The sequence below is a fragment of the Hippopotamus amphibius genome, chromosome X (genome assembly GCF_030028045.1).
Source record: "Hippopotamus amphibius kiboko isolate mHipAmp2 chromosome X, mHipAmp2.hap2, whole genome shotgun sequence".
Taxonomy (NCBI): Eukaryota; Metazoa; Chordata; class Mammalia; order Artiodactyla; family Hippopotamidae; genus Hippopotamus; species Hippopotamus amphibius.
Genome location: NC_080203.1, coordinates 129,118,380 through 129,138,629, shown reverse-complemented (window position 1 = coordinate 129,138,629; position 20,250 = coordinate 129,118,380). Strand labels below are relative to the sequence as shown.

At 47.7% G+C, this 20,250-nt stretch overlaps 1 protein-coding gene across 3 annotated transcripts in view; it reads left to right on the top strand.

The window, feature by feature from the left end:
* Nucleotides 1–11,537: 11,537 nt before the first annotated feature.
* Nucleotides 11,538–20,250, top strand: part of WWC3 (WWC family member 3) — a 128,568-nt gene continuing 119,855 nt past the window's right edge. For 2 of the 3 annotated variants that reach the window (XR_009050270.1, XM_057718095.1), the window contains exon 1: nucleotides 12,003–12,135. Coding sequence is in view for 1 of the 3 variants with exons in the window: in XM_057718094.1 (XP_057574077.1) it covers nucleotides 11,846–12,135 (290 nt within the window). In the remaining 2 variants the exon portion in view is untranslated. Of the gene's footprint in view, nucleotides 12,136–20,250 lie in introns of all 3 variants that reach the window. The other variant, XM_057718094.1, reaches the window with a different exon arrangement.

The following is a 20,250-nucleotide window of genomic DNA, read 5'->3' as shown; positions in this document are numbered from 1 at the left end:
CTTTTATGTTGAGCCTAGAAAACTTATTATTCCTTTTTAAAAGTCATTTTTAAGTCTGGCAAAGAACAGCAACCAATCTTAAGAAGGCTTTGGAAAATACTTGATCCCACTTGCAAACTTAGTTAATTAAACACCTTCATGAATTTTAAAGTAGATTTAAAACCCTTAGTATATTCCACCCAGTTCCCTTTTTAATCACTTCAGTTGTCTCAATTAACAAGTATATTCCCAGGTATGCAAATAACCTTAAAATCTAGTAAATTATACCTATAAAGATAGCAAAATTTAAGTTCTCTTAAAATATTCCAATACTCTATGAAATTAGTTTTCAACTAAAACCACGTTTAGATGAATTACCCAATTATATATTTTACAATGGTTCCCAAAACTCAGAAATTCTTTGAAACTTTACAAACGCATAAAATACCAAATATGCAGATTCCTTCTTTACCCAAGATATGAATCCTATAGTTTTGATTCTCTTAAAAGTTCACGTTCTTTTCCCAAATCCTCTTGGAGCTGAGAGATTCATTCCATTACAGATGGTAATTACCATCCCATGACTGAGCCTGCATACATTCCCACGATTTGGGCTGGCCCCTGGCTAGATTCTTGTCAGTGACCCTAATGGGACACTTGAAGCCTATAAATGATTGCTCTGTCCAGGAGGCTATACTTCACAGGGGGTGCTCGCAAGATCCTGACCCTTAATTTTAAGCTGTACACATTACTGAGGCTTCCATGTACCCCGTGGACATTTGTAGGACTGGCAGCTTGATCCTTGATTGGATTTCGCATGTCTGTGGTTCTCAAAATATGTACTTTTCTAACTCTAAAGACCTTTGCACTAAAGAAATCCTAAGATATGTAAATACCCTTTTATCTGCAAATAAGATTTTTGGAATCCATGGAATCTTTCCAGAGGCTTTGATCTGATAGGGTTTGGATTTTAGGGCACAATTTTCACATAGGTTGGTGGTGTTTTCTTCCCTATAGGTACATCAGGTCTTTGGTGTCTCTCCCCTTGTGATTTCAGCAGGAACAGATACTTTTTTAGATATTCCAAATTATATTCACTTTTGGATATCTCACATGGCTTTGTCTCAGTGGTGGTCACCGAATTTGAGGTCATCTTATTGAGGAGAAGATAATAATGTATCTTATTAGCAAGCTAATTGTTTATTCATTCAAGAAATACATCTTGATTTCTTGCTCTTTGCCGATATACAGTGGAGAACATAACATGCTCTTTTCCTTCTGTTGCTTCTTGCCCAGGGTTGCTCAACGTCAGTACTAGTAACACACGGGGCTTGGTAAATCTGTTGTCCTCTGCTTTGTATGAGGTTCAGCAGCCGACAGTACATGGTCTCTAACCACTAGATAGATTCCGGTAGCACCACCTCCTCCCCTTGCCACCTTCCCCGACCTTACCCCCAGTCTTGACAATCAAAAATATCTCCAGATGTTGCCTCAAAAAGAATGTGTGTGTATATATATATATATTCGAATCACTTTGCTGTATAGCAGAAATTAACACAACATTGTAAATCAACTATACTTCAATAAAATACAAAATTTTTTAAATGTCTCCAGATACTGCCAAATGTTCCCAGGAGGCAAAATCACGCCTGTTGAAGTATGCAGAAATCGTAACAGGATGTCTCTGTTTTGACAAAAATATGTTGATAAATGTCGATCTGAGATACCTGGTAGGCAGAAAAAGCGCCCCCCCCCCCCCCCCCCGTCTCCTGCAAAGATGTTCAGACATGTCCTAATCCCCCAAATCCGTGTTTCCTTACATGACATATGTTACTTTACGTGGCAAATGGAACGCTGCAGATGTGATCACATTAAGGATCTTGAGATGGGAAGCTGGTTCTGTATTACTCAGGTGAGCCCAATGAAATCAAAAGGGTCCTCATATGAGGGAAGCAGGCGGTCAGAGTCAGGGAAGGAGAGGGAAGACGTAGCTGAGGGTGGAGGGGAGGGACATCATTGCTGGAAGGGGCCGTGAGCCAAGGAATTCAGGCAGCCTGTAGATGCTGGAAAAAGTAAGGATGCCGAATCTCCACTAGATCCTCCGGAAGGAACACAGCCCTGCTGACACAGTAATTTTATCATAATGAGACTCATTTTGAACTTTTAAGAAGTTTCTGTACTTTCAGGTCACCATGTTTGTGGTAATTTGTTACAGCACCTATAGAAAACCAATATACATAACATCCAAAACTCAGATTCTATCCACTCAGCTGTTTTTATGGCATTCCAAGGACATTTAAAAATTCTTTTATTATGGAAACAAGCATATATGAATTATAGAGGTTTTATAATGAACCCCTGTGGCCCTCCACCAGCTACAACAGTTATCGATTTATGATGACCTTGTCTCAAATCCACTCACTCCCACGCTCCATCGCCCATATTATGTTTAAAGAAATCTCACATATAAATTACATTTCCCATAATTATTTCCAAATGTATTTCTAAAACATATGCACTATTTAAAAAAGTAACTGAAATACCACTATCAAACCTAAATTTAAAGAAATAATTCCTTAATATCATCAACTACCAGGGAGTGTCTACATTTCCAGTTGCCTTATAAATATCATGGATTTTTTTTCCAGTCGGCTTGGATGAATCAAGATTCAAACGCAGCCCACACCATGCTACTAGTTCCTATGTCTCTTTAGTCTTTTTTTTTTTCATCTACAGGCTCCCTTTCCACCTCTCTCCACCCCTCCACCCCCCTTAGAGTTTATTTCAGGAAGAAACAAGGTCATTTGTTGGGCATCAGCTGGGATTTTGCTGATAGCATTCTCAAGATGTTAACTCTTCCTCTGATGTCTATATTTCCTGGAAGCACGTAACCAGATCTACAGGCTTTGATCCCCCGATACAGGTTTGACTTTTTGGCAAGACTACGTCATAGGTGGTATGTTTTTGTGAGGAAGCACATCAAGTCTGCTGGCTATCTTTTTAGGATCTTAGCAACCGTTGAAGCTCAGCACCAGGATCCAGTCAATCCATAGGGGAGGGGTCTTCACTCTAGTTCTGATTCCATCGCTGCTTCTTCAGGATTAGCTGAAATGTTTCCATAAAGAGACACTACCCTCATCTACACGTTGGATACCCAGTGGTCCAAGGTGAATCTGAACTTTGGGCAGCACATGGCAAAACTGGATACTTCTGGTCTATGTTGGATGTCAGCCGTTACCGTTTATGGAGTCAAGCGTGTTATACCTGGGGCTCCTGGGTTTGGTGGGATTTCTGCAGGCTGTCATGGCAGGCTTCTCTTTTCTGGGATTTCCTGGCACTGATCAGGACACTTCTATAGATTCCAGTCTGCCCTGAAGCAACAGCAAGAGCCTAGGGACATGTTGCCAGGAGGATTAGTTCCCTGGGGCCTCAGAAACCAAAGTACTACAGACTGGGTGGCTTAAAACAATAGAAATGTATTCTCTCACAGTTCTGGAGGCTAGAAGTCTGAAATCAAGGTGTCAGCAGGGCCACACTCCCTTTAAAGGCTTTAGGAAGGGGACTTCCCTGGTGGTGCCGTGGTTAAGACTCTGTGCTCCAAAGCAGGGGGCCTGGGTTTGATCCCTGCTCAGGGAACTAGATCCCACATGAATGCCACAACTCTGAGTTTGCATGCCACAGCTAAGGAGCCCTCAAGCCACAACTAAGGAGCCTGCCTGCCACAACTAAGACCCAGCACAATGAAATAAACAAACAAATAAATATTTTAAAATAAATAAGTAAATAAATTAAAGCTTTAGGGAAGGATCTGTTCCAGGCCTTTCTCCTACAGGTGTTGCTGCCAATCTTTGGCATTCATTGGCTTGTAGACACATCACTCCAATCTCTGCCTCCTTCATCACATGGCCTTCTTCCTGTGTGTCTGCCTTTTCTCTTCCTCTAGGGACACCAGTCATGTTGGGTTAAAGGTCCACCCCACATCACTATGACTTCATCTTAATTTAGCTAATTATATCTGCACTGACCCTATTTCCGAATAAGGTCATATTCAAAGGTACCAGGGATAGGATTTGAACATATTTTGGGGGGCACGTAATTCAACCCTCAACACCAGGTAACCCAGAGTGCAGGAGCAGGGGACATTCTTCCTGCCAGCAGTGTCATGCTGACCTTGGGGAGGCAGCAGGGCTGGCAGAGACGTTCTGGGGAACAAGTGGTTTGGTTTGCTGGGACAGGGCCTCTTTCCCCAAAACACTCTTCTGTGCTATTGCTGGAAATTGCCGTCCCTTTGGAATGTTCAAAGGAAACAATGACTAGAAGTCAAAGGTAGAGACAGGGCCCTGCAATTCGAAGGGCTTGTGCTTGTTTTAATGGTCTATCACCACCATCTTGAAATTATTATTATTTTTTTAAACAAGAGCTCCGCTGTGGTCTGAAGGTTGTTGTTCCCCTCCCCCCAAGTTCATATATTGAAATCCTAGCCCCCATGTGACTATATTAGGAGGTGAGGCCTTTAGGAGGTGCTTAGGTCATGATGATGGAGCTTCACCAATGTGATCAATGTTCCTTTCAAAGCGACCTCAGAGAGCCCTAAACCCTTCCGCCATGTGAAGGTGCACCTGACCATGCTGGCACGCTGATCGTGGACTTCCCAGCCTGCAGAACGATGAGAAATGAATGTCTGTTGTGTATAAGCCACTCCGTTTGTGATGTTTTGTGAAAGCAGTCTGAAAAGGGTCCCACCTTTTCATCTGGCACTGCAAAATGTAGACAGCAAACTGTGCAGCCAGTCCTGGGTAGGGACACCAGGCAGGGGAAAGCAGAGGAAACAGGCAAAACTCAAACACTGCCGACAGCGTGGTGGGCTCGGGGCTGGCTTTTTGCCCATTTCTACTTCTGTGCCCAGGAAGCCAGGCTGAACTTCACGAAGACATGGCCTAAAGGTGAATGACAAACAAATCCAGACTGTTGAAGGTGCTTATCACGCAGAGCTGAGAAGCGCTTGGCACCTCTTAAATGATAAACAAAGCCCTATTGATTATGAAGTTGAGTAAGGAAAACGCTAACCAGCTGGCTCTCTGAATCAATATTGTAAAACTGGAGTGTTTTTGATGCCCGCCCCCCACACCTCCCCCTTCCACGTGTGTAATACAGCGCTTCGCCAGCTGATGGGTCCGGGCTGGCCATTTCGATGAGCTCCCTGGTGATGAGGATGCCGCGGGCCCGTGAATCACTCTGTGAACGTGAAGAGTTGTAGACACACAGAGCAACTGGTTCTAAAGTCCGGAGGTGTCATGAGGAATTTACGTGTCAACCTGACTGGATGACAGGGTGCTCAGATATTTGGTCAAATATTCTGGGTGTGCCTGTGTGGGTGCTTCTGGATGAGAGGAACACTTGAATCAGTAGATGGGGGGAAGCAGATGTGGGTGGGCCTCAGCCAATCATCAAAGGCCCGAGTAAAACAAAAAGTTTGAGCCCCCTGTGAGTCAGTAAGGGGGAACTCCTCCTGCCTGACTGATTGAGCTCGGTCATCCGTTTTTTTCCTGCCTTTGAACCTGAAGTGAACCATCAGCTCTTCTGGGGTCTCCAATCTGCTGACATTGGACTGAGACCATACCAATGGTTCTCCTGGGTTTCCAGCTTGTGAACTCAACTTTTCCTCACTCAGCCTCCATGAGCACATGAGCAAATTCCTTATAATGAAGCTCTTGGTATATGTGTGCTATTCGTTTTCTTTCTCTGGAGAATTCTGACTAATAGAGAGGTTAGATGGGCTAGCTGAGCTTTGAGCTCAAGGCTGATGCTTTTTAGCAGTGGCCAGATCACATTGGCCTAGTTACTTACATTCTCTGGGCCTTGATTTCCCCACTATAAAGCCCAGGTAGAACAAATGTTACCATCAATTACACATACATTACAGGGCTTCTCTACCTCAGCACTAGCAGACATTTGGGCTGGATAATTCTCTGTCGTGGGGCCGTCTTGGGCCCTGTAAGATGTTGAGCAGCAACCCTGGCTTCTACTCACTGGATGCCCGTAGCACACTTCCATCCGGTTGTGGTAATGAAAAATGTCTTCAGATGTTGCCAAATGTGCCCTGGGGGCCACAATCGCCCCCCTTTGAGAAGCTCTGATATATAACAAACATCTCCGGGTGTTGTTTCAGGATCTAAAGATGCCTGTGTTCCAAAACTCTTCCATTCATGCTTCAAAAGAGACTCATTTATAATGCTGGTGTCATCAAATGAAAAACAAAATTGTTAATAACCCAGAGCCTGCTCATTTCTGTCAGATAAACCCGCCTTCTTGTCTCTGTAAGCCTGAGACTTCCAAGCTGGTCTGCTTGGCTCATAAAGCAGAGGTCTGCAGTTGAAGAATCTGTTTTTCCAAATCCACAGGGGACCAGAGTCATAATCCTAAACAGAGGAGAACCCAGCCAGGAGGAAGCATCGTGTAGTATGCCAGCTCATGGCAGCCGTGTCTTCTGAAAATTATGGCTTGCTGCCTGGAATACATTTCCATTTGGCTTGTTAGCAAGCATTTTCTCGAACACAACCCAAGGGTTGGGAAGGAGAAGTAAAAATGTAGCTTTGGGAGGGGAGATCTGGAGGGGAAGGAAGTGGGTGACAGCAAATGTTCTAAGTTTGGGAGAGAAATTGGTCTTATTTTTTTATTTTTTATTTTATTTTATTTTTTTTAAACCTGAAGTTTAATAACCCAGGTACAAATGGGGAGTCTGCCTACAACATGACAGCCATGAACCCACGCCAAGGGCATTGCTATGCACGGAGAAGCCAACACACAGCAGAACAAAGCACTAAAGTGACCAAACACTGCCTGGTTTAGCCACACAGCTAACTCTTGTGGAATACTCTGCATCTCTTTGGAGTGGAAGATCAGGACATGAGAAAAACCTCATCTCAAAACTGCACAATTCTACCCAAGTCAAGGAAGTCCCATTTGAAAAAAGCGCCCCGAGGCTCCCCATCCACATTCAAAATCTAAACAAGGGCTGTTCTGACCACAAGTCAAATAAGTGTCTAAAGTTAAAGACTCAAAGCCATGAAAGAAAACCTCAAGGAATAGCCCCACCCGCCCCCTTTTAGTTCCTGAGCCTGGGCAGAGGTCTCCGGCTAGGGATCTCGGCGTTGCTCTCTGCCTCTGCAGTCTCTGAACCGGCAAGACAGGAATAAGCCAGAACTCCATCTGATCTTCTCCACAGCCTGTGGATTTGCATTATTTAAATATATGGGAAGTGCCCATGATTGAGTAACTATTCCAGCATTTAAAGAATGCCAAACAATGAGCCATTTCTTCTTCAGACCCACTCCGGCCCATTTCCGTTTTCCTCTTAGCACATTGTGTAGAATTACCCAGTGTGTCACTTCCTAGAACACGGGATTGTTTATATAAGCGAGCAAGACTTCTCCTGCAGTATTTATTTCTCTCATTTTCGACATGACGATTGCAGCCCTCCAGGTGCTCCCTTTTCCAGAAGCTTCCCAAGTATTGAATGTGGGTAGAGGCACTTTCGTACCTTCCTTGATAAATCGAGGTTATCCTTTGGGAAGAGAAGGTGGAATCTGGGTAAAAATTTTCCAACTCTGTGCACACTTGCCTGGCATGCAGGGAGTGTGTTGGATTTACTCCTTAATAAGCATTTTAAAGAAAATATTCTGCAAGCTTGACCTGTGGGCATTTTAACAGTTTGGGCAAGGGGATTTCCCAGAGGGTCTGCCAGGAGAACAAGTAGCAATATTTGCATCTGCAGTTCCCAGGGCCTAAGTGGATTTTTCCTGAGCTGTTTTTCCATCAGAAATCTTGGTGGGAGGAGAGGTCACTACGATGTTTGTACTTTTGTTGTTGGCAAAGGCTGTGGTTTGAATATGGAAGCAATAAAGAATGCGTAATTGTGCTTTCGGCTCAGACGAAATCCTCCTCTCCCTGCAGGGTTTTGTGTGTGCTCGCGTTTTTTGGTCCAACATGGAATGCCCCGCTTGACTGTGAGAAAGGCCTCATTCTCCCTAACAATTGACACACGCACACAAGCCTTCCCAATTTATGGCAAAGCTGGGAAGGCAAGAGTCCCTTTGCTCCCCTCCCAACTTCTCTCCCATCCCAATGCCCTGCACAGGTCTTTAGGGACCATTGGCTTCTGCCTGGGGCAAACATTACAAGTCAAAAGGGACGACAGAGCAATAAACAGGCCTTGGTCATCTCAAGTTCTGGTCTCTTCCTTTTGTTGGCTCATTTTACTGTGTTATTTTTTTAAAAGATTTATTTATTTATTCATTTAATTTTTGGCTGCATTGTGCTTCGTTGCTCTGCATGGGCTTCTCAGTGCGGTGGCTTCTCTTGTTGCGGAGCACGGGCTCTAGGCGCTCGGGCTTCAGTAGTTGCAGCACACTGGCTCGGTATTGTGGTGCACGGGCTTAGTTGCTCCTCGGCATGTGGGATCTTCCCGGACCAGGGCTCAAACCCATGTCCCCTGCATTGGCAGGTGGACTCAACCACCGCGCCACCCTGGAAGTCCCCTTTTGGCTCATTTTAGGAAGACAAATGCGATGGGCCTGCTTGGCTCCTCTGAGTCAGAGAGGTCCAGGGGCCATGGCTGGGCCTGTGGGTAAAGCTTTTTCAGTGAGGGGCTTCCATCTGTCTCCACTGGCATGCTGTGTAACATTTCTTCCCAATTCTCCTCTGTTAACGTACAAATGAAATTAGGAATATCTGTAGATGTTGTCACTATGATCAACTGGTTTATATTTGCCAAGTGCTTGGAAGCATAAGCATCGCAGTTCAGGCTCCCTAGAAGCAGTGCCCGAGGATGGGGTGGTTCTTGTGTAAGTGATGGCTTGGGGGTGTGCTGACTGATGGGGTTAGGGGAGGCAGGCTAGAGAAGAAGGGAGCTAGCAAAGCCATGGTAGCCCATGGGGGGCTTTGGAGGGTGAGGTGCACTAGAGTTTGTCCTACCAAGGCAAGGGGGCTGGGCTGTCATACTGCAGAAGCAGTCCCTGGGGGCAGGGTGGGCATAACCTCTCAGACATCTGTAAGCCAAGGGTAATCCTCTGAGAAGAATGTGCGCCCCAGCCAAGGAGGTCTGGGTGAGGCGCCGCATCTGCTAGCAAGTCAACAAGTATTTGGTGACGGCAGCAACACGTGCCAAAGGGCAAGGGATCACGACTCAGGAATCTAAAGACCCAAGCCTCAGTTTCCTCATCCAAGCCATCTTCCTTTCCATCTCACAAGTCCTCCCCTGAGTTCCCAGTATGAAGCTGGCATCCTGGCTCAGTTTGTAGACAAGTCACAGTCCTAAGTGCCTATTCTTTTTTTTTGTTTGTTTGTTTAAATATTTACTTATTGGCTGCGTTGGGTCTCTGTTGCTGCATGCGGGCTTTTCTCTAGTTGTGGTGAGCGAGGCCTACTCTTCGTTGCAGTGTGTGGGCTTCTCATTGTGGTGGCTTCTCTTGTTGCGGAGCACGGGCTATAAGCACTCGGGCTTCAGTAGTTGTGGCATGTGGGCTCAGTAGTTGTGGTGCACGGGCTTAGTTGCTCCGTGGCATGTGGGATCTTCCTGGAGCAGGGATCGAACCCTGGTCCCCTGCATTGGTAGACGGAGTCCTAACCACTGCGCCACCAGGGAAGTCCCCCAACCCCTTACTCTTTATCTGATACTTTTTCATCTTGCCTTTCCCTCTGTGAGTCCTTTGATGTGTGTGGGTGTTCTCTCTCTGTAGAGGTTGGAGTCACTCCAATGCACTTCTGCCCCATTCAGGATAACTTCGAGTGATAGCACCCAGATATGTGAAATTCTGAAATGACACAATGCCTGGGAGGGCAGGCGGGAATGCAGCTTCAGCCCGGCCATGTTGGGTGGTAAGGTGGACTGCAGCGTGGGCAAGGAAAGAGGGACAAAGCAGTGGCAGCCCTCTTGGTAGTAAATCATGTCAATCAGAAGGGAAGATGTCAGGGCAGGGATACTCAGCACTTCGGCATTCTCTGGAACATGCAAGATCACAAAGTATTTGCTTTTTTGATACTCTCTGTCCCTTTCCCTTGGACATTTAATAACTGTGCATGTTTAACTCAAAGGACTCCATTGGTGGAATTTCCGGGATATGACATTCGGGTGGGGGCAGATTCTTGGGGAGTAAGGAAGTTTCTGTGTGGTGGTGGTGGAAGAGGAGGAAAGGCCTCCCTTGGATATGTCCCAATTACAGTCTCTATGCCTTCGCATTTTTTTAAAACAATTTTTCCCCATATAAAAGTAATACAACCCTTTTACAGACAATTTAGAAGGTAAATAATTAAAAAAAAAATCATCCCACTGAAGGAATGCAAATTGCTATGAGCATTTGGGGAGGTTTTCCGCTAGTCTCTTCCTCTGTGTAGCTAGACTTGGATCCCTGTTGGGGTTTTTATTAGATCTTTTTGCATCACTGTAACAGTGTTTTAAAACCTCCCTGATACTTCCCTGCATTTCCTAGCATTAAGTCTTGCGGCCAGGGATCTGGAGCACTGAGTAGCTGGGGGATTTGGAGCAAGAGAGCAACCCCTCTTTGGACTTCAGTTTCTCCAGCTATGAGATGGGAGTGCAACATAAACCACCAATTACCACAGAGGTTTCATGTTTTAGGAGCTAACCTGGCTTCCATCCAAATAGTGGCCTACTCGGGTCTCCACTCAAACTATTGGATCCTCCAGACTGGAAGATGGAAGAGCTCAGGGCAGGTCAGGGGGCCTGGCCCAGAGTGGGGACTTCGGATCAGCCCTGCTGGGGCTCTCCTGGCAGAGACGAGAAGGTGGCCACCTGCCCAGCTCCCCACTCCCAGGTGTGTCCTCCAGGCCCCACCCAAGAGGACCGGCCTCGGGTTCCTCCTCCAGCCATAGAACCCCCCTTGGTTTCCCTTCAGGGGACTTGTCCACCCTCGCGGGACCATCCTGGGTATTCGGGAGACCCAGGGCACAGCTCCCTTCCCCCACCAAGTGGGCAGTGAGGAGGACCCCAGACATCCAAGGCCTGGGAATGAGTGCAGTGAGGTGACTGCCCTCTCCCCCGGGAATTGTTTGGGCCCCAGGAGTCAGCCCCCGGCAGGCCGCGCCTGCAGCCCGGGTGGGGCGCCGTCCTCCCGGCCCTCCTTCCTCTCCGCGGTGGCCCGGGGGCGGACGGACGCGACGGCGCCCATCCTGGCCCCCGTGCGGTTTCCCGGAGAGGCCCAAGGAGGTAGTGGAGCGGGAGAGAAGTGGGAGGAGCGCGCGGAGCAGGAGGGGGAGCAGGAGGGGAAGCCGGAGGAGCAGTGGGCGGGGGTTGGAGGGAGTGGGAGCAGCCGACCAGGGAGGAGGAGTAGAAGCCGCGGGCGTGGGTGGGGGCTGGGGGGACAGAGGAGCGAAGAGCCGAGGAGCCCCCCAAGAAAGATTGGAGGCTGAGCAGCCGAGGAAGATTGAAGGGCTTGCAGCAAGCGGGGTAGGAGCAGCCGAGGGAGAAGGGGAGGAGGGTGGGGCGGGACCACGAGTGGGGCGGGGCACGCGTGGCCCCGCCCCCTACCCGGCCGCGCGGAGGAACGAAGATGGCCGGGCGCGCCGCGGCAATGGAGGGGCCGTTGGCAGCGGCTGCGGCAGCTCTGGAGCTGTGACTTCTCGCAGGGCGGCGACCCGAGTGACCCAGGAGGCGCGGGCGGCGGCGCGCAGGACCAGGCGGGCGGCGGGTGGCAGGCGGGCGCCGGTGCGCGGGCACCGGGCGGAGGATGCACCGGGCGCGGCGGGCGGCTCCCCGCGGCCGCCCCCGCGCCCCGGGCGCCGGGCCTTAGTGCTGGCTGAGGAGGCGGCACGCGTGGGGCGGCCGGGCGGCGGCGGGGCCCGCGCAGTCATGCCGTGGCTGAGCGGCGGCCGGCGGCGGCGGCGGGGACAGCCGCGCGAGGCCGCGCGGGAGCCGCCGCCGCCCGCGCAGCCCCCGCGGGAGCCGCCGCCGCCGCCGCCCGCGCCCCCCGCCGCGGCCCCTGCGCCCCCCGTGCCCTCGGCGCCGGCAGCGCCCCGGGCCCGGGAGAGCGCCGAGCTGCCGCTGCCCGCCGGCTGGGAGGAGGCGCGCGACTACGACGGCCGCGTCTTCTACATCGACCACAACACGCGCCAGACGTCGTGGATCGATCCCCGCGACCGGTAAGGGGGCGCAGGCCCCAGGCAGGATTAGGGCGCCCCATACCTTGGGCCTAGGGAGGGGATCGAGGACCTGGGAGGCCTCCGGGTGTGGGCGAAGATCGTGCGTCCTCCGGGCCCGGCGAGGATCCGGACGCCCCCATCGCCGGGACCCTGGCCGAGGATCGAGGCGCCCCCTCTCCCGTCCTTGAGCCCTCGGAGTGCGGATCGCCGGCCTCCACTGCGGGGCGGACACTCTGACTTGGTTCTCTCACGTCACCCGCTGAACGACGCCTGGGAGCTGGGCGCCTGGAATTTCCTCTCTAGGGGCTGACGGATGGCCCTCTTTTCCTTTTTCCGTCGCGGTCTCGCCCATCCCTGCGGGGCTCCCGCGGCCCACCGCCCGCAGCCGTGGCCCCACAGGCTCCCCGGACCTCGCGGTGGCCAGATGAGCTGTCATTTTGGAGCACAAACGTGCGCCCCAGCCTCGTGGTGTGGGTTCCTTGTCTGGCGGGCTCAGCCTAGTTTCCATTCGAAGTCTGTGCCAGATGGGACACCTCAGGGATTCCCGATTCTTTGGAGTAACCATCAAACCGTGATGGTTACTCTGTAGCGCCTTAAAAATTGAGTTAAAATTCTGATTGAAAAAGCCTGTGTACTGCAGCCAGAATGGACTGTGATTAGACCCATATGCTTTTGGAATAAAGGGAAAACAAGAGTTAAATTTTAGATTTCCTTTTTGTGCAAGATATGAGTAGAGCATTAAGTTGTCTTATTATTCATGTAAATAAATCCTAAGGAGTGAAAAACGGAGGCTCCTTAAAGCACTGCTAGATTACGATTAATTAAGTTCATGTAAAGGCTTTAACTTTTTGTTCGATTGTCTGTTGGTTTCAGTGGTTCAGCTGCTTTTGGGGAGAGGCATTTTTTGTGGAGTTGTAATTCTGTTGAAACCGAGCGATTCCAGTGATTATCTGATATCTTGTCGTATCTGGAGCGACTTCTCTCCACACTGGGCCTGAGTGCCAGAAAGGAAATACTGCAAGCTTCCCAGTGATTTTGAGACTTGAAAAGGCCCAGCGTGGTGACAGGCTCCTGCTTCCTCCTACCTGCACAGGAAAGGCAGCGCTGCATGCCACTGGTGTTTGAAAATCAACTTTTGAGGAGGGAAACTGCTGAATTATTGTTTGAAGATTTCTCTGGGTTCAGATAGGGAAAAACAAAGAAAGGCAAAAGGATCATGGTTCCCTAACATTCTCTTTGAGCATGGCAAACTTCTGGACTCAGAAACTTAGAGAGATTATAGCACAGTTTATTGGCTTAAAAAGATGCCTAGTTATTTTGAAAAATCAGGTGAGATCATATTATAATTTTAACCAAAGGCTAGAGCCACAGCTGTCTGATCAAGCGTTGGATGGTTCTGGAGTTGGTAGAACTGCTTGGAATGTGGTGCCCTTTTAAGCTGTATGTCTTAAAAATCCAAACAACTGAAAAATGAACCAATTAAAAATACCGTTTTGCTTAGAAAAGACGAAGACTCATTTTATGAGGGTAATATAAAGCACTTGTGGTTACATTGGAGTGTGGGTTCATGATGAAAAGTATAAATGTAAGAATTTCCATTTTAATGATACAACCCAGGCCATAGGTGAGCAGACCCCACAGAAGACAGCTTGTAGAATCTTCCTTTCCGTGTGTTTCATATACATTTCCTATGTTTCTCTTTCCAGAAATCTGTGTTATTGAATGACATTTTCATCCTTTTCACACATCACTCACACTTACAGATTTTTAAAAAGCCCTGTTTCTAGTGCTAAAAGTGTCGATGGAGAGAACAAAAGAGGACGTTTTACATTTTTTTGTAAAGCAAAAACATGTGTATACTTTTATGAGACATTGTTTTTATAGTGAGTGAAAATTCAGCAGGGGACAGCTTGCACTTCAGCTCCCATAATACCTTGCCCGAAATATGTATGGAATGCTCAGCAAGCCACAGACATTTAAGTGGAGTTGAGGGCAGGGTGTAAATGCTGCAATCGTCATTCCTCTTCTTTCAAAACAGAGCCCTGCCGATTTTTATAGGTGACAAGTTATCCTTTAAAGTTGTAATTGATTTTCATGATATTTATGATATGAAAGAAACTGTGTCGGAGCACAGCATTTTCTCTATGTGCATCTGACAGTTAAAGCCCTTTTTGAGTCGTGTTTGATTCACACGACCGCAAAACGATATTCAAGAAGTGTGGACTTTCCCCAAACAGCTTCCAAATGGAGAACTGTCAGGAGAGGCAAAGAAATAGGTTTTTAAAGAAAAATGAAATCATGGAGGAGTAGATGAATGTAGTGGGTTAGGTGAAAATTGTTGCTGACTAAAACATGATTTCATATATAATTTATTAAAACTGTAATAGCATAAAATATGCTGCTGTAAGCAAGGTAATTGAGGGCCAAGGGTTATAAACAAACTCTTCTAGAGTTTTATAGTAATTCCATTCAATGTTGTATTTGACAACATTTCGTCTTGCCAGCTCAGGGCATGGTGGTGAATTATTGTAGCTGTACTTTCTTTTTCAAGTTACAACAGAGAGGTTGCAAACCTAAGGAAACATCTTTATAGATGTGGCTACAGATGTGTAAAAAAATCTCAGTATTTTCAAAACAGAATTTCTTTAGTTGGATTATGAACCCACCTTAGGTTTAAATTCACTATTTCTGCAGATCAGTACTGTGCATGTAATTTTTGTAGTTTTCTAGGAGTCATACCCAAAAACTTTGTAAGAAAATATAAAGTTGGGACTTGCCTGGCTTTCCAGTGGTTAAGACTCTGCGCTCCCAATGTAGGGGGCACAGGTTTGATCTCTGGTTGGGGAACTAAGAATTCCACATGCTGCATGGCGCAGCCAAAAAATCAATCAATAAAATTAAAAATAAAGTTAATTCACCATTTCTGTGGCTGGTAGTTTCTGTGGGTGAGTTGTGTGTGGTTTACATTAGTGGCACATGTGTATTCCACATATATTAACTCAGAGTTCAATGGCCACTTTATAAAAGGGTACTTACCATTTAGGTGGAAAATATGGAAAGAACTTTTTTGGAAAAATTCACTGCCTCTGACAGTGAAGTATATGTCTGCTTCTTGAGAAGTTGTATTGATATTAACCTATAGATGGACTGAGCAGTTGAAACTTACTGTTCTGTTTCCCATAGCTCAGTTGGGATTGTACATTACTGGAAATGCCGACCTTGAGCAGTTTAAGAGTGGTGGACCATAGCACATTTGAGATCAAAGCAGAGTATAAACGATCAGGATGATGGTGGAAGGCCCAGATTATATCATGACAAAAGCTTTTAGGGATCCATTTGTTCACAAGATGGGGTTTGACCTGTGCCCCATGCAGAAATTCTGTGATATATTAGAAGTCCTTTGAACAGGCTATTGCTTTAAGGAGAAAACAATCCATGGTTCCGGAATTTGCCAGGTTGGAGCCCCACATAGCAGGGCCGGATGACATCATTGTTACCTTCTTGGAACCTTTATTGAGTGTTAATTAATAGGAGGTTTACTATATTTACCCCACAGAGTCTATTTTGGGATTATATAAACTTTCTGATAAACAAATAATGATTTTTCCATTTTTCATTCTTTAAGATTATAGGTAGTATTTGTATATACATGGGGGAGTGTCTTGCTTTTAAGGCCGTAAGGAGTGAGCCTGTGTAAGAATCTTCTTCCATTTAAATTATCGACAACCACTTCTTGGTTTGTTCTTGGTTTTGGTCTAATTTCTTCCTTCCTTCCTTCCTTCCTTCCTTCCTTCCTTCCTTCCTTCCTTCCTTTCTTAGTGAATGGAAAACTCATTCATTTCCAAAAATAGCTTCTGGATATTTGGAAATCTCTAAGTTTCCTTTTCTTCTCTTTCACTCTGATTTTGGAACTGGAAATTGTGTTTCACCTTCTCTAGTAGGTTCTACTGCAGAAACCCTTGGGTCAAGTGACATGTTAAAGGTCACCTGGTGAGCCTAGTGAGCTGCTTCTAGCCCGGGTCCTTTTGCTAATTGGCTGCCTTTCCAGTAAATTCAGTAAAATTAATCTGATGGAATAAAAGCAGAGCTAAATTTTCCTGAGTTCAGTCATTCCCATTTAAATCCAGTCAAATGAAGTAATAGTTCTAGAGTCTTGGCCTCCTGTGTGCTGGGATGGTGGATGGAGACCAAGTTTGTCTGGGAGATGGAGACCGTGATGGTCGCTAGGCACCATCATCAGGTGGTGATGGCTTCCGAGAAAAGGAAGAGGGCTCACTAGAGCCTGGGGGTTCTTTATCCTTGTACATCATCTCCCAGGTTGAGTGTTTCTTGTGCTTTCTCAGCGCTGGGGATGAGATGGGGGAATGTGAGGAAAGTGCTGTGGAGGAGGAGTTGCTGGGTGTGTTTGGAATAAGAGAGCGCACTGGTCAGTTTGACTGGCCCTGAGTCTTCGTGTAAGGCAGGTTAGGCTCGGGCAAGACCACGCGTAGCTTGAATCCTCCAGCTTTGTTCTTGGAAGAGCCAGGGCCACCTCTTTCAAACTCTTCATCTTGCACATGAGGGCTATAGCCAAGGGGTGTGTCCCGCCAGCTGTGGGAAGGACAGGGACTTGAGCTGAGTCTTCTGACCCTGATCCAGTGCTGTGTCATGTACGCCACCCCACTGCCCAGTTCCTACTCAATTTTTTTAAATTAATTAATTTATTGGCTGCGTTGGGTCTTCCTTGCTGCACATGGGCTTTCTCTAGTTGCAGAGAGTGGGGGCTACTCTTTGTTGTAGTGTGCGGGCTGCTCATTGTGGTGGTTTCTCTTCTTGCGGAGCACAGACTCTAGGCATACGGGCTTCAGTAGTTGTGGCACATGGGCTCAACAGTGGCTCGGGCTCTAGAGCACAGGCTCAGTAGTTGTGGCACATGGGCTTAGTAGCTCCGCGGCATGTGGGATCTTCGTGGACCAGGGCTCGAACCAGTGTCCCCTACGTTGGCAGGCAGATTCTTAACCGCTACACCACCAGGGAAGCCCCCCTACTCAGTTTTAAGCATACTGCCCCTGTTCATTTGTTCGTTTGTTCACCCATTCATTCATTCAGTAAATGTTGCACAGCTTGTCCATTTCAGTCACCCTTCTGGGTTCAGGACTCCAGTGGTGAGCATCAGCAGACAGGCCCCTGCCTCCGTGGGGCTCACACATGCTCATGTCCTGTTCTCTGAGGCCTCACCGTGCTGTTCCTGCCTCCCAGTTTCTCTCCGCTGGGATCCCTTGGGTCTTAGGACATACGTGGAGTGCTTACTGTGTGCCAGGAACTCTAGGCACCTGGTGGATGCTCTCACCGAAAGCCCCCGAGGGCTGCATGGGCTGTAGGTGGACAGGTGATGGAACTGAGGCCCAGAGGGTTGACTTAGTAACCTCGCTTCCTAGAGCCAATGAGGAGTGGCGTCTGTCTGACTGAGCCCAAATCCACTACCTAACCTGACCCTCCCTTGGCTAGGTAACCGTGTGCTCCTTGTACTATGTTATAGCCACCGGGTACTTTTATCTTGTATTCATTGTTGTGTGATATTTAACAGACCTCCCCTCCCCGCCCCCAGTAGAATAATGGTCCTCCAAAGATGTCCATGTCCTCATCTCCTAAACCTATTAATAAGTTACCTTCCAACACGAATGGCATTTGTAGGTGAGATTAAGTTAAGAATCTTGAAATGAGGTGATCATCCTGGATTATCTGGGTGGGCTCAGTGTAATCAGAAGAATCCTTACAGGAGGGAAGCAGGAGGGTCAGAGTCAGAGGAGATGTGACAGCAGAAGCAGATGTTGGAGTCATATGGCCATCAGCTGAGGAATGCAGGCAGCTTCTAGAAGCTGGAAGAGCCAAGGGAGGTGTATTTTTCCAGAGCTTACAGATGGAACATGGCCTTGCTAACACCTTGATTTTGACAGAATGAAGCTGATTTTTGACATCTGACCTCCAGAACTGTGAGATAATAAATGTGTGTTGTTTTAAGCCGCCTGGTTTGTGGCAGTTTGTTACAGCAGCAGTAGGAAACTACTGCACCCCATGTGTTGTTTTCCCAGAGAGAATGGAAGCACCTGGTCAGCTTGGTGTCATTTGATTACAGCCACGTTAGCTGATGTTTGCTGGGTGCTCAGGGGGTATTGTGCCAGGCATTTTATGTCTGTTTTCTCCCCGGCTCCTCACAACACCCCTGGGAGTCCTGCTTCTTGTGGACTGAGCCTGGAGTTTCACTCACGTTAGGCACCAAGTCATATTTGTTGAGCCAGCCAAATATGAGTGATGGGCAGCGTGCATTTCTCAGAGAAGAGGCCAGTTAGAAATTGTCGGAGGTTTTCACAGCTGCTGACAGGCCTGAGCTAGAAATGTCGTGGGCACTAGGACCAGAAAGGTCATAGATTATATCAGAGAATTGTGGAGACAAGCAGTGCACAGGATTTAGCTGATGCTTGAGTTAAGGCAGGTGAAATCAGGAGTCGGGGCGGGGGGGTGTCGTCAAAGAAACATCACCGACACCTTAGGAGTAGCTAGAACTCACCAGGAGCCAAGCCGGAGGCCTCCTGTTAACTCCACTCATAAACCTTCACTGTTTTTGCCACCGTTGTTGTTGATGGTGTATGTTCAGTGACTTGGTTACATAGAGAAATGTGTGGAGCCATTCAACTTGCTGTATTGCTTACAGGCACTGTCCTAAGAGGTATCCAAACTGGGCAGGTGTAACTTTAGACCAGGGTTTCTCAGCCTCGGCACTATTAATATTTGGAGATGGGTAATTCTTTGTTGTTTGGCTGTCCTGTGTAACACAGGTATTTAGCAGCATTCCTGGTCTCTACCTAGTGCCTGCCACTAGCACACCCCTCCAAGTCACAACAACCAAAAGTGTCTTCAGACATTGCCAAGTGTCCGCTGGGGGGCCAGATGGCCTGATGGAGACCCACTGAACTCCTTCTGTCTACCTGGTTGCAATGATTCAAGTTTAGGAGCTGAATTTGTTTCAAGCAGATTGGTGGTTACTAAGATGTTACATAACAGGGGGTAAGACCACGGAGACCTGCTTTCTGTGTTTCCATGAAGAACGTATGTTAAACATGTTTATGTGAAAAACCCTGAATTTACTAACCATGCAAATGGTAATACCAGTACATGAAACTTTGGGCAAGTGGTATGAATGTATTCTTCAATTTGTAGAATGTTCTCAATGAATAGTTACTGAATGTCAAATGTATACATATACGCAGTGGAACAGAAGAAAATGAATGTTAACTCTTCAGTGTTCTGCAGCAACCCAGAGAGCTGGCCTGGCCTTCTGTGTGTGGGGGTGGGGTGGGAAGGGGGGATCAGGTTGCCTGGGATGCCCTAAGAGACGCCTCCATCCCTCCTGTGGACGAAGGAGCCACCGGTGAGAGGATGCCTCTGCCTTTGCTCAGAAGCTCTAGAAAGACAGGGCAAGGGCATCTTGAAAAGTTGCTTATGGAGCTGTGGAATCCTCAACATTTTCCGTCTTGAGGGCCCTCTTTTTATTTCCTTAAAACTCAAGGTGCTCAGGGTGGGAGAGGGAAAAGGAAGGGAGCTGGCTGGGCCAACCCCTGGGGGACAGGCCCCGCAGTTCGGTGGATGGGACATGGAGCCAGGCAGAGGCCTCCTGAGTGGCTCCTGTGTGCCAGCCTTGGTGCCGTCAGGTGAGCGGGCGCTCTTCCGGTGAGTGTGACATTTCCAGGCCGCCGGGAGCTCAGGCAGGTCACCAGAGAGCCACTGCAGGAGGTGAACGCTGTCCCGTGGAAGGGTGCCTGTCTCTGGTGTGGGGCAGCCCTCTAGTGTACGGGTCAGCTGGATTTGCCCTGAAAATAACCCCGTTTTTAAACATTGAGATATACTTCACATACCATAAAATGTACCATTTTAAAGTGCACAGTTTAGTGGTTTTTCTTACATTCACAAGGCTGTGCAACCATCACCACTGTCTAATTCCAGAACATTTTCATTGCTTCAAAAAGAAACCCTGTACCCTTTAGCAGTCACTCCCAGCTCTGGCAACCACGAATCTGTTCTCTGTTTTTACAGATTTGTTTGTTGTAGACATTTCACGTCCATGGAGTCCTGGGATCT